This window comes from Hesperophylax consimilis, chromosome 14 (genome assembly GCF_061612785.1).
Source record: "Hesperophylax consimilis isolate HC1 chromosome 14, BYU_Hcon_1.0, whole genome shotgun sequence".
In the NCBI taxonomy this organism is placed as follows: Eukaryota; Metazoa; Arthropoda; class Insecta; order Trichoptera; family Limnephilidae; genus Hesperophylax; species Hesperophylax consimilis.
Genome location: NC_142849.1, coordinates 24,563,100 through 24,578,067, shown reverse-complemented (window position 1 = coordinate 24,578,067; position 14,968 = coordinate 24,563,100). Strand labels below are relative to the sequence as shown.

Here is a 14,968-nt window from a genome sequence, read left to right as displayed (position 1 = left end):
TGAGGCGTACTGGTAAATATTCCTACCCCCCGTGGTATAGCTCATCATTAATAAAACTTATTCGTGAAAAGCAGAAATTTCACAGACTATATACAACCTACAAGAACCCTTCCGATTACATTACTTTTTCAAGGCTACGCACCAGACAGAAAAAAATGGCAAAAAAGTGTCACGAAGACTTTATTAATAATGCTGAAGAGAATATCGCCAAAGATCCCAAGGCATTCTGGTCATATGTTAAATCAAAAAAACTATCAGCATCTATTCCTAGCGTATTAAATCTTAAGGATGTAACAGCCGAGGGTGGACAGGCAGTCTGTGATTTATTTGCTGATTACTTTCATTCTGTCTACGAACCGGCTGACCCTCTGGGGATTTCCTGCGATGACTCTGTAGTTAAGCAGGTTTGTGCGATGGGATCAGTTTTTATCGATGCTGACCTCGTGTCCAAATATTTAAAACGGCTCGATTCTAGCAAGGGAGCTGGGCCGGATGGTATCCCACCACTGTTCATTACCGAGTGCGCAAATCATTTGTCACTCCCGCTATCAATACTGTTTAATATATCGATCAAGACTGGTACATTTCCAGATATATGGAAAAGAGCCTACATCACACCAATTCATAAATCGGGAACTAAGTGTGAAGCAGATAATTATAGACCCATTTCCAAGCTTTGCATTTTTTCAAAGGTGTTCGAAAACATAGTCTATGACCAGTTATTCCCTGTGGTAAAGAATTCGATCAACGAATTTCAGCATGGATTCTTTGCAGGTCGCTCTGTTGCTACTAATCTTATAACTTTTACAAACTTCTTGTCTGCCTCCATGGATAAACGTGTGCAAGTTGATACAATCTATACCGACTATAGCAAGGCTTTTGACAAGATCAACCACAACATTCTGCTTAGAAAACTTGCTAATCATGGTATTCATGGAGATCTCCTTCGTTGGTTATCCTCATACGTAACAAACAGATCCCAGGCTGTGACAGTGGGTGGATTTTCCTCGGTCTGGAAAATCATTACTTCCGGTGTGCCTCAGGGGTCCATTTTGGGTCCTTTGCTTTTCTCTATCTATATTAATGATATTACGACATGTTTTCACAACGCTCAAATTTTACTATTTGCTGACGATATGAAGATATACCTTCCTATAAGCTCCCCGGACTGTTCTGCGCGTTTACAAGCAGATCTTGATCGACTGACGGATTACTGTCTCAGAAATAAGCTTTTTATCAATATTTCTAAATGTTGCAAAGTCACATTCACACGTAACCGTGTGAAAATACTGCATGATTACACCATTTCTGGATCGATTTTAACAAATGAAGACTATGTGCGTGATCTCGGGGTTTTCTTGGACTCTAAACTTACCTTTGATAAACACGTTGATAACATTGTCACCAAAGCATCAAAAAGTCTAGGTTTTGTACTGAGAACATGCAAATTTTTCAAAAATACTAAGACATATCTGACTCTCTACAATTCACATGTTCGTCCTCACCTGGAGTACTGTTCACCGGTTTGGAACCCGCGCTATATTGTTTATGTTAACAGGTTAGAAAGAGTTCAGGAACGATTTCTCAAATTCCTCAATTTTAAATCATTTAACATATACAACTCTTACGACGAAATCGAGAAACATTTTCGAATCACGAAACTACTCAACAGGAGGATTGTCGCTGATCAGATGCTCTTGTATAAAATTATTAACTCTAAAGTTGACTGCCCGGAGTTGCTGAACAAAATAAATTTCCATGCGCCAATTCGATACAGCAGACAAAATACCCTTTTCTACATTGATAGATGCAATACCAATTCCAACCAAAATGAATTTATGCAAAGGACATGTAACTACTATAATAATAAATTTGCAAATATAGACACTCGTGCTGACATATTCACTGCTAGTTACTATCACTACAGAATTTCATTGTATCACATTCTAACTCATATTAACCACTGTTAAAATGATTGTACCTAATATTTTAATATTACCTGCGTGGCAACTTTTCCTCATCCCTCTCCTCCCCTTTCCCGTTCCAACCCAAGTCTATTTAAGTATAGTTAAAATCACTTTTATTTATTGCTGTTTATGGTAGGCATATTATAGGTTTATCGTTTGCAGGTTAGTTTTATGTTTCTATATATATCTGTGAACATTAATAATTGGTCTGTTTTTTGTTATTCTCTTATGTATATTATATTACTAAGACTGTTAATGTTCCTAAAATAAATAAATAAATAAATAAAAATAAATTTCAAATTCCTTAAAAATTTTTGCAAACAATCATTGTACTGTAAAAAAAAATGTGTTGAGAGAAAACTTTGCGACAACTTTTTTTGTTCAAATCCATCGATAATTATTTCGCTGTGTCAAAATTCGTAATTTCCGACATCTTTTTAAATAAATATCGCTTTTCACAAATGAACTGCGTTTTCTTATTATTCTTCATGTCTAGCAGTTAATTGAATTTAAAGTCAAAGATTACCATAAATATTAACCCCTAGTGATTGTTCACTTAAAACTATCTCACGAAAATAATATTGTAGATATTTTTAAAAAACCCTCTCAATTTCAGAGATTAAATTAAAATGTAAAAGGAGATGTTTTTAGAGAAATAAATACCATCAGATTAAAACGAAAAAGCATTCTTTATTTTTTATTATTATTTTCAATATATTAAAAAAAGTATTTATAAGTAGTATGTAGTTTCCTGTCGGTACAAAAAATACGAGAAAACTTCAAAAAATTTCTCTCGAATGTTTTTAACCAGCTACCAATAATTAATAGCTCCAGATCTGCATTGCATGACCCCTCCATGCGATATTATTTCAAAAAATATGTATGTATTATTTACACGCGTTTCTCTGCCTTTTTAACACGAGCATTTGCTCTAAAAAAAGGTGTATCACGATGTACTGTAATGTATTAAAAAGAAAACAAACTTAATATAATGTTATAATATGTAATTATAAATTTAATATTAAATAAAGTAAAAAAATTAAAATAAGATATTAAAATACTGTTAAAAGTTATTCACGGCTTTTAACAGCGAGCTAAATCCCTTCAATAAATTAAAATGTCACCAATTACTTGGTATTTTTATTTAACAATATTCCGTGCGTTGGTTCGTAGGGTGGATATTATTTCAGAAATAAAGTTTCCCCATAAAGTGTTCAGGTTCCCCATAACTCGGGTATTCTCCGCCCGCCAGTTCCCTAGTTCCCCAGTCCCCAAGTTCCCAAGTAGGGACTTATTAGCGTGCTGCAAATTAGGAGTTAGCACAAATAGCTCCATGAACCAGATCAAGAACTTTAAATACAATCAATGGTCTAACATAGAAATGAAAATTAACATCGTCATACTTACTGAAAAATAAAATTAAATATTTGGGGAAACGGGGTACACAATGATTTTATTAAAATTAATGAATTTCCAATTATTTGATTACTACCAGCGGGCATAATTACCTCGGTTTATAGATTATTTTACTATTTATTAAGGGAATAACGTATTTGGATTGTTTTCATCTATTTACAGATGCCAGGAAAGTGTCCATTGCTATTTTATTACATTCTTGGTAACATGGGACAGTTTAAAATTGTTTCATTATAACGAAATTCCACCACGTTAGTACCAAAAATAGAATTGTTTTAAAGTTCAGATGCAACCGTGTCTAAGCATTGCATTGTTCCTTGCTTGCTCAAATGTCTATTCAAAACATTCTAGACGTAATGTTTCGTTTGTATACTTTTTTCAAATCAAAATATAAAAACGTTTTAACGGGATTAATAAATTGACTGACCCTAGCGAAGTCCTGTTTTGACACGACCACTTGCATTTCATCTATCTTTAAATTTGTTTGTGTGGTCCGTGTCCGGTCAATCCTGTCAATATGGTAGCCGTGTTTGATAGTACCTTATTATTCCGTCAGAGGAAATGAGCGAACTGTCGAGTCAGAGTAATCAACATTACGCGAAGTCTACCGCACTAGTTAAAACTTACATGCGTACCCATATACCTTCGCAGTACCGAGATTTTTTTAATGTGAATACTGCACAAGAATCCCATCTGCTCGATCTGGAGCAGGTGAGACTATGGCATTGCCAATTGGGGTATATTGTGAGGCTGAAGGTAGTGGTGAATTGAAGAAGATGGGAGAAGGGAAGGTGGGGAAGTACCAATATAAGAAAAACCATGCACTTCTTCAGAACTATACGAAACTTCCTCAACTCACAATACTTGAAAACGGTTTATTTTGCACTCTGTCAATCTATTATTGAGTGTGGTATCATAGCGTGGAGAGTTGGAACCTCATCTGCATTAGACCCAATCATAAAGGCACAGAAAACTATTGTAAAAATAATTCTTAGGCTTCCTCCAATTACTGACTCGAACTTAATCTTTAATATTATGAATATGTTCGGCAGACATACGCAAAAACAATACTCACTCAACTATACACAATTATACATACATACTACGAAAAAAGTTCTAATACTCGCTGTACTCGAAGCAATAACAAAGACTTACTTCAAATTCCTGTAACGCACACTACTTTTGGTCAACGAAACTTTAGATATCTTGCGACAAGACTTTACAGCATTCTTCCTGATAAAATAAAAACATGTCATTCACAAAAAAATTTCAAAGATAGCGTAAAAATTTGGATCAAAAGTAATGATAGGGCCTTAACCGGTGCACTCATCCAAATTCCCAGTTATTGGTGCAACCTAATTATTGTATGTATTTTTATATAATTTTAGGTATATTATTAGGATTATAAACGAACTTGGTAAATGATGTATTGATATTGATGCTACCTAACGATTGAGTGTTCGTATTTTTATATAATTGTAGGTACGTTATAGTAGTATAAATAAACTTGGTAGATAGCTGCCTCAACACAAGCTAAGCCTAGTGAGGCGGGCTATGATAAACCTTAACATATAACTACATTAACATTTCTATTATTTACATTTATTTTACCTTTTATAAAATTATATACTCATCTTATTTATAATCCAATGTACACAAAACAGTCTTTCATGTATTTCTATAGTTATAGTTTGAAAATTTGTCACAATAAAGATATTATATTATTATTATTTATTATTACCTGGCTATTCATATCTGGTCACCAAACACGGCTAAAGGTATATCTAGAAACGTTTAAATTTTGAATCTTGGTCTTCCACATGAGTGATGCTGCGAGTATATGATGATAATTGCATAGTTATGTAACTGACAGCAGAATAAACATAATTAGTCATACGTTAGTCATTTTAGTATTCAACGCAAATATAGTCTAGCAGTGGCATCCATCTGGATGCTGGGTCTATTCATCCGAGTGATAACTCGATGGTTAACATGTGGATGGGCACGTGAGTTGATTGAATTAGTTGTACAGGTGGAGAATATTGCAATATTCATATTAAAGCCGGCATGTCAAGTATGGAAAATGTTTTGGAGTTAATATTGAGGAATAAAATTTGTTTAAGAACATCGATTTGTATCTACCAAGTAAGTTGTTATTATATAAATAGTAGTGTGAAGTCATTTTAACTGATTTACTGGGAAAATTCTAAGAAGATTAGAATTTTTTGCTTTGTTTATGTAAATACTGTGCAAGAGTCCCAACTGCGAATCCTTAGAGACTATTACATCCCCATTTGTGGTATTTATTTAGAATTTACGGCACAAGTGCCATTTACATACAAAGTTTTAATTTTATTTTTTTACATATACATAGTGCAGTATTAAATTTTGATGAGAAAAATTAAAGAATTAAATTTAGTTAAAACATAACAAATAAAATAACAGTAAAGAATGAAGCAATGACAATAGCCTGTTATCCTGTTATGTAGTGACCTCATTAAAATAAGTGGAGTTAAATGTGTTATTAGTGCAGTTTTATACTTTACAAGGGGAATATTAAAAGTATCTGCGATTTTAGCATAAAATTTCTCAAGTGTTTGCAATCTATTTATAACTGAGTTATATCCTGAGACTGGTATAATTGTCACAATAATACATACTAGTGGACCTTGATCTAATGGTAGGTACATGAAATTGAATCAATATTAATATGTCAGGGCTATCCAACTATCCAACTGGTATGTTGTGAGACCGAAGGAGATGGTGAGTAGAAAGGTTAAAAGTACCTGCATATTCAGATTTGTCACCAAGCATGAGATAAATCATTTTAGGCAGCAACGTTCCAATTTTGAATGGTGATCTTTGACCAGGGTGATAATGAGAGTATAGTTTACTAAATATAGTAAGTCCTATATAGATAGTTATACATGACGTCGTCGTTCTAGCATCTTATGTCTACTTCATTTTCATACTGGACATATGAGAAAGAAGATTTTTCACCTATCTCTGGGATAACTTTATCTACCGTTCTGGAACGTACCGACAATAAACCTGCTATACCTACATATATTTTTTTATAAAATAACATGTAATTCCAACAAATTTAACGCAAATCATTTAAACTGCTTGTATTTTTTGGATAAAACCCCAAGTATTTTATCTATAAAGCTACAGAAATATTATGTAGGTATGTGTTAGAATAGTAACATCTGATTTATTAAAAAGTTATTATGGTAAAAAATATTGTGTTTCCTAAAAATATCATTTGCAACATCAATAAAAAGGTAAAGAAGGGTTATATTGTAATATGAATTATGCCATTCACAACGTAAATTATTTTTAAATTTCCTTTCATGTCTAGTTAAATCCATTTCAAATCATTGCTTGAATCTCGTGTAAAATATATTTTTTTGTTATTTGTTTTTGGGGTGTTATGCCGTGTTGCGCTAACTCCTTCTTTAGCCAACGTTTCGGACAGCATTGCAATGTCCATCATCAGGGCAGATGTGTTATTTTTAAAATGTTATTTGATGATGGTGATGATGGACACTACAATGCTGTCCGAAACGTTGGCTAAAGAAGGAGTTAGCGCAACACGGCATAACACCCCGAAAACAAATAACAAAAATACTTTTGGCCGTGAAAATCTTAAATCATATTCTCCTCTTAAATGTGTCAAATATAATATTATGAGGATAAGGTACTTTTGTATTTTACTGGTATAATCCAAATTTTGTGGATTGATAGTATCTTGTTAGGAAAACTGCTGTCACGTAAATAATAAAAGTAAATAATACACTACAAATAATTTCTACATTTTAAAAATAAAACAAAAACACATTACTTTGTTTCAAAAACAGCAAATGAAAATAATATTATAATAATTAAGGTTTACCATCAGCTGTTGTGATGAGGACCAGTCCTAGAAGCAGAACCGTCGTCCCAAAGCGAACGGCACTCGTCTCCATCTCTTCAGTCATTTTATAAACTGTCAACTGTCAGATCTTATCTCAATTCAAACTTCGAAACTCGCGGCAGTACCACTGACTAACATCCTCATTCCATATCTGCTCTCTAATTCCTTATTTGAGAAAACATTGTTCAATCTCTTTGCAAATGTTGATACGACACTCTGAATTTTGATTACTTAAAACAAACATCTTAAAATACGCTGCTTCCAATTGGTGTAGTGACTAATTGGTTAAAGAGGCGATTAATTGACAATCCTCGTTTTCAAAGCAGTAATAATAAAACAAGTAAACAATAATAAATTATATAGTTGTAAAATGTTAATTTGAAATTAATTAATTGCTTAAATAGGATGTTTAATTGTTCTTATAAAGTTATTTGGGTTGATCGAATAACTTTTTTTATTTGCGTGTGTTGAGGTTTGAGCATGGTTGGTTTCAAGTCCCGACTTATTATTATTGTATCGCGCGATGTATGGGGGCAGTTTTGGTGACAATCGAAACAGCTTTCGCGTCGGGGGTTGCAGCTGGACTGGAGAGAAAAGGTTTTGTTGCAGACAATCATCCAAATAGGGGTGGGATTGTGCGCATGAGCGGCTTGACTCCTCCCCGCACGGCCTTTCACTCAGCTATAATAATAATTAAACTAAGGCTGTATCCTCAATAGGTCAGCGTTTTACGAAGGTTTTGTGTCTGCCGGCATTGTTTTGGTGAGATTTAATAGAGTTAATGAATGGTGGTCAATTGTCAATGGTTCTGCTATCCGGCGATTCTTTTGTATCGTTTCATAGTTTTACCAGACTGAAGTTGAATACCTTCAATACAACTGTGCCTAATTAGTATTGGTTTAGAATTAAAACGTTATATTTAGCAGTGCTGTTGAGGTGTTGAGTTGTAAAAAAAACTTCTTCAATAATCGCAAAATTTACTTTGTGGTGCTTTTTAATAATAACTTATTATTCACCGTTTGTAGGTTCTTTTATTTGTAATTTTCATTAGTTTATCTTGACTACAAAACCATTGGTTTCGAAAATTTATATTATTTAGAATTTAGTGGTGTATTCAAAGTGATTTATTTTCACTAAAATAAAACAGTATAAAATATTTTTCTTGACAATTTTCAATTAATTTATTCAATCTTTCCAAAACACTGTTTACTTAATACCGCAATACGCTAACCTAAGAAAGATATGGTTGGTTTTTAACGTAAAAACTTCTCTTGATGGTCTCTTAGGGAAATGAAGGAATCAAGCTGAGTCTTGAAATAAGCTAACTTGTAAGGGATAGGAAACACAGCCGAAAAATTTAGCACAATATACTGAGCAGTAAAAATGGCCCTTTCTCGTGCAGAAAATTAACTTGTTTCCCGACTGAATAACCGTACTTAAGGTTCAATATGAAACGAATAATTCATATCACCATATATATGTATATATATTTTTTAAATCGACAGGATAAAAAAATCATTCGTACCAGTGGTCTATGTTAAAAAAAGGCATTACTACATTAGATATAACTTCATAAGAATTTTGCATTCACGTTTTTGCTCAGAGCCAATAGTTTTGTTTAGGTTTCAGGGAGCTTCCGACCTAAAGTGGCCTCCTTATTGAATAGTAGAGCACATTTGCGGATCGTGTAAATATTGTTATTATTTTTTTTCCGACTGAAAAACTAAACCCTTCCACACACTTTTCCACAAATGACCATCTAGTCAATCCACATCATGCAAGTGCATTATATAAGCATAATAAATACAAAACAATACAAGAACACACTCCTCAATTCACCAGAGATCAAATGAGAAAATAATTCACCGTTCATTCATATCAGAAGGTTCGGCTCGGTAGAACTTCTAACTGGACCTTTAAATCCAACTGATCCCTGAATATAATTTTTTTTAAATCTTTCGTAATTTTATATTATGTGTTTAAAATGACTGATTTTTGCATTTTTATATTTAAAAAAAATATTATAATTGAAGTTACTGCGGTATGCCTAGTGTTCTAGATGTTAATGAAACTCTGCATTTAATAGAGCACCTGTAATTGAGTTGTTCATGTCTGGGTACACTGAGTACGTGATGCTACTTTTATTTGAGATGGTGGTGACGTCTTTATTTTTAAAACACCATCACACGGACGAAGTAAGAGACAACCTTTTTTTCTCAATTCTCTGTGTATTACAGAAAAAGCTGTATTAAGTTATTTCTAAGCCCTGTGACATGTCAATTTGCCAACTTTTTTTATATGTTTGAATACTTGTTCTTACTGGATTATGAGCAAAGTTAAGATAAATGTATGATAGTCATAACAACACCATCCCAACATGTTTAATTTCAAAGAAATCCATTATTTAACATTAACGCAAGACGTTTAATGTCAAAGACATCCATGAGTGGAAAATTCAAACGAAATCCAATTTTCTGCCTTCCTGGAAAACAAGGTATAAAACATTTTGATGTAATTTAAAGGAAATACAAGTATACGTTCAAGGTAGTACTAGAGGTAGTAGGTAGTCCTACCGACATTCCAAGGTGGAATTCCCCGATGCCACGAGGCTTCATGTTTCCCGCATATTTTATCAACGTCGGCCACATTTCCCGCGCCGAGCAAACACTAAAAAAGGATTTACAAAATCCGAGATAAATTCTAAGCTTATCTTATTGTTTGACTTTATTCAGATCATATCCCGGGCTGTAAAAAAATTCTCACGGATTCCGCACATTTTTACTGCGGCTTTTGGCAAAGCGCTGTTTACAGGGGGAGAGCGGGTAGGTACACGTAATCCTGTCGGGGCGAGTAGGTACCCAGAGGGGCAGGTTTACTTTGCCCGGGGGGAAGTTTACCCCGAGGGTGGAGTTTACCCGGTGGGGGGAGGGGTTTGTTCAGAGAGGGAATTTACCCCCTTAGAAAAAATATTGCGCCTGGAGACAAAGAAAATGGTTTATAGGCAGTCGCGGAACCAGAAAAGGTCATTACGTCACCCTTAGGAAATATCGTCGAGACACTCCCGGGCGCCTATCTAGTACCTATCCGGGTGGAACCTGCCTGCCACCTCCTTTCGCACATCCTTGTAGGATGTAGATGTCGAATCTGTCATCTGGTAGAATAATTTTTTATAGTTAGACCCCATTACAATTCAAAATCGATCTATGAACAGAAAAAAATATGGGTAATTGACTTCATGAATTATTAAAATATGATTTTCTCGTGTGGAAACTTCGTAATAATATTTCTGCTATAGTAACGGACTCGTGAAAAAAAATCTGGATTTGTAAAGCTGAAAGTATTTATTAAAAAAATATTTGACTCAATTCTCTATCATGTGGGTATCAGATGCATCGGAAAAAGTAGCCTTCAGCGGCAAAACACCAAATCTTGTGGCCGATTTACAATTGCTTATTCTTTATGTACATCTTGCAAGAATGTCGACTGAATTAAGACACCATTTGCTTGTCGACGGAAAGTATGTGAGTGAAAACACCGAATTGAAGATATTTTTTTTATGTTCAACAAATTGAAAAATGGATAAACCTACAGGGGTCAATATGCTCTTCGTCCATCTGTCCGTCGAAGTTTTCTGGAGGAATCACAATTTTTCTTATTGTTTTTTTTTTAATATTCATTTACAGAAAGTATATTAATTATTTAATCTAATTTTAAATATAAGATTTACCACCATAATTAAGCTACGCTAGTGTGTATGGGGGATGTGTCATTTTGTCCGTCATTTTTTAAGTAACATGCCAAAGCATTCAGTTTATATTTTCGTGAAGTTTAAAATCTTTAATGCTATTTATATTTCGGATACTTTCTGTAATGAATTTTACTCCAAGATATTATATTATTTAGTTGGATTACCCAATTGTTTTTTACATTTCGGAGTTGGGAGTATTGACGTTAGTCTGAGAAATCTATTATTTTAAAAAGGTGCATTAATATTTAAAATATTATCTTGTTAAATTTGTTATATTACTTGATAATTATGTCATCTTTTATCTTGGTTCAGTAGTTAAAGAATATAATGACAAATTATAGGCGAAAAAGTTGGTATATTTTATAAATGTGTAAAAACCGCGAAAGAATTACAAATCTCAACAAAAATCACTCGCAAAAACACAGCACAACCGCTTTGTTTGAGAACACGCTAACTAATAGCTTAGACAAACATCTGTCGAAGCCTCAGAGTATGTTACTCTAAGATAACAGCTGACCTCCGAACGTTGCGCGCAGGCATCACCTACTTTGAGTGACACCTGACGGACGTCTTGTAATTGTAATATCATATTGAAACACTATTGCCAGCCATTTGGTCTTTTGCTAATTATGTCCTATATACATTTTTGGTTTTTTTCGTTTTTTTATGTTGTTATCTTATGTATTATATTTTTTTTAAATAGGTCTATTTTCAGGCTTTTGACGAACAATTAATTTAAAATGTAATAACTTATACATAAAATTTATCACACTTTGTTATTTATTGATAATTTAAATACCAATCTTGAAATGCTGCGTAATATCTTGGTCCGATTCAACTTTTCTAATATTAAAAAAAAATCATAGTTCTCATCTATTTTAAAGATGCCTATAGACATCGTCATGGAGATGATGAGTTAAATACGAATTATGTTCAATTAAGTACCATAAATAAGTGCTCTAGCCGGATAAGTGTTCTTTTGGCTGGCGTTCAAATATTTTAAAAATAGTTTTTCACACTATTTAGGTACGTTTATCAAAACTTATTTTATGACAGCTAAAAATATATTACTAAAATAAACTTTAGATCGCTTGACTAAGGGACGGTACTTCACTTGCTTTTTAAGCTTGGTTTGAGATAAAGGTATTTACGTTTGTCAATAAATGGTAGTAATCATGAAAACCCAACCAAATTCATAACATTGCTGGATTAACTGAAAAAAGACTATCCTTTACTTGTTCTGAAAAGAGAATATATCTTATGAGTTTGAACTCGATTGATTCAACTGCTAGCCGGGTTTCATATGCATCTGGCTAAGAACCACCTCGTTTTTTAAAGGAAGGTATTTAGGTTCTTTAAAAACAACATCGTCTCGGCGCTTTGCCCCAGGGTGGAATTTTCCCTCATAAATACTCCTAAATATTCCAGATCGACATTCGCCTTCTCGGATTCTCAGTCAGTTATTTGGGTTACTTCCATTGGGGAACACTACTTGGTCATGATTTACAGTATTGTATCAGACGGAGTCAAATCTTTTAGTTTAAATTAAAAAAATTAAAAATACTTCATTCTAACCATTTTTATTGTTTATTTACAACCGACATGTTTCGTAATGATCACATTTACAGAGTTAACTTAAAACTAAATTACAAATATAGACCTAAAGATATAGTGGGAGAAGTTTGATGGTGGATAGGGGAGAGGGGTGCAATTTACAACGGGAACAAATATGACAGAGCGACTGAAAAATATTTTCTCTATTATAACATTCAAAATGTTGCATATAAATTATAACATTTAAAATAATGCCACAAAATAAGTTTGCTCTGTTTGACAAAGAAATCTTTTAGAATTAGCTATCTGTGTGGGTATATGTAATTCCTTCGATTACTAGTAGTTTATATTATCGCTTGAATATATTGATTACGGGAGTCTTTAATAACTGCTTGATTTGTCAAGATTACAAGAAATTTACTATCGTAGATAATTACAAATAAGTCTTACTGGACACTTATCCTATTTGTTTGAGTTTATTAAGTTATTCTGCCGTAGAAATGAAAATGGAATGGAAAATTTAGCTGCCGACCTGTGATCGGCCATATTCGGGTTCATCGGAACCATCCAAAATGGCACTACATGGCCACTTGACGATAATTTCACATTTGATTTTTTGCGAAACTACTAGGCACAAATCATAAAATAGAAACTTTCAAAAATGTGTTATGAGAATGAATATATTACGAATGAATATTCCATCAAAGAAATTTACTTACAATTGAAACACTGGTTAAAAAATAAAATTTCAAAATATTTTTATAAAAATATTATTTCGCAATAATAATGCAAAAAAAAAACCTACGAAGTCAACATGCCGCATTAAAAAACCTTTTTGTAAATCACAAATGATTTCTTATTTTTGCAAAATTGGTAACGCAAACAATAATTATTATCTGCAGAATTTTCACCCAAACTTTTAAAATAAGATATTATCGGCAAAGAATACTGCATTTTGAACCATAAAAATCGTATTTCCCGTTGTAAACCTTTTTCTTACTCAAAAGCTGACGGCGTACTTTAAAATATTAAAAATTTAGCAGCGCTTGCATAGAACATAACTTACAGAAATCCTTGACAAACAATATTCAAATTACCAACTTTTTTTCATTAAACCGAAGAATATAATAAATTTTGCTTACTACATCCGGGCGGCCATTAGGTACGTATTGGCCGATAAATCTGTCATCTGCATTTGGCGGGAGAAAAGTGCGCGAAGGAATAGTTTAAAACGCGAACGCAAGATGGCGCCACCTTATGAGATTTTTTACCCGGAGATGTAAGCGCAGGTGTTACCGGAAATAATGGACGGATGAATAAAATTGCGCACAGGGCGGCTGAACCTACCTACAATATTAAGTGTATTTTACAGGTATTTAAATACAAGCTAATGGAAATATACGAGTAAGTAACTGGCTACCTACCAGAGCCGGACTTACCATAAGTTCAAAGGGAGTAATAAAGCCAGACGTAATATAAGTACGGGACTTTAAATAGCTTATAATAGCCCTTTTAAAAATAATCGAAAATTCTACGTAAAAGAAATAGGTACCTAAACTACTTATGTACATATAATTTTATGTACTCAGCTCATCTCAGTTTTTTTGCTCAGGTATTTTTTTATTCAAAATTTTAAAAATCATTCACATTCCAAAAACTCTAGTTACATGGACGTAATAATTTTTATTTTTTTGCCTATAAAATCAGCACAGTATGTACCTCAATATAATTATAAGTAGTCAATGCACTTTACGTGAAAGACTTTGCGGTTGAAAACCGATTATTTCATGTTAATGTTTATACATTATCAGGAATTCTATTGATTTGAGATTTTCACGACCAAGAGTATTATGGTGATTCTATTCTTTTTGAAAATAAAAGTTTCATTGAAATAAAACAATGAATTTATTTTATGTAATTGACTTTGAATGTATCCATGAATATATTAAATGTATTATGACCGACCGGTTTCGCTTACCACAAGCACCCTTAGGTTACAAAAATCAAACTAAAAATATTTTCATAAATTTTGCACCCTGATGATGCTTGCGTCATAATAAATAACCGAAAACGGTAGGTTATAATTGTTCGAATAAATTCATGATTATATACAAAGTAAATATTATTATTTTATTAATATGTCAAACCACAAAGTGACTGCTTTCTACCAGAAATAAAAAAAAATAAAAAATACGTTTTGGTGAACTCCCAAGTTGTAGCTCTAATCTTACTGTTTTCTGAACTGGGTGCAAAATGTTATTAGTTCGACCCTGGTCGATGCATAATTAATTTGTAAAACCATTCACAGGTGGTGCCACCATCCCAATTGTCGAATTTATTTGGATGTAGGAGCGCCTGTGAAATCCA

The 14,968-nt window shown here is 33.1% G+C and overlaps 1 protein-coding gene across 1 annotated transcript in view; it reads right to left on the bottom strand.

Annotated features, from left to right (window-relative positions):
- LOC149418099 (lachesin-like) overlaps positions 1-7,649 on the bottom strand; it is a 76,786-nt gene extending 69,137 nt beyond the window's left edge. The window contains exon 1 of the mRNA XM_089639327.1: positions 7,279-7,649. Coding sequence (XP_089495453.1) covers positions 7,279-7,363 — 85 coding nt within the window. The 5' untranslated portion in view covers positions 7,364-7,649. The remainder of the gene's footprint in view (positions 1-7,278) is intronic.
- Between the last annotated feature and the right edge of the window lie 7,319 nt (positions 7,650-14,968).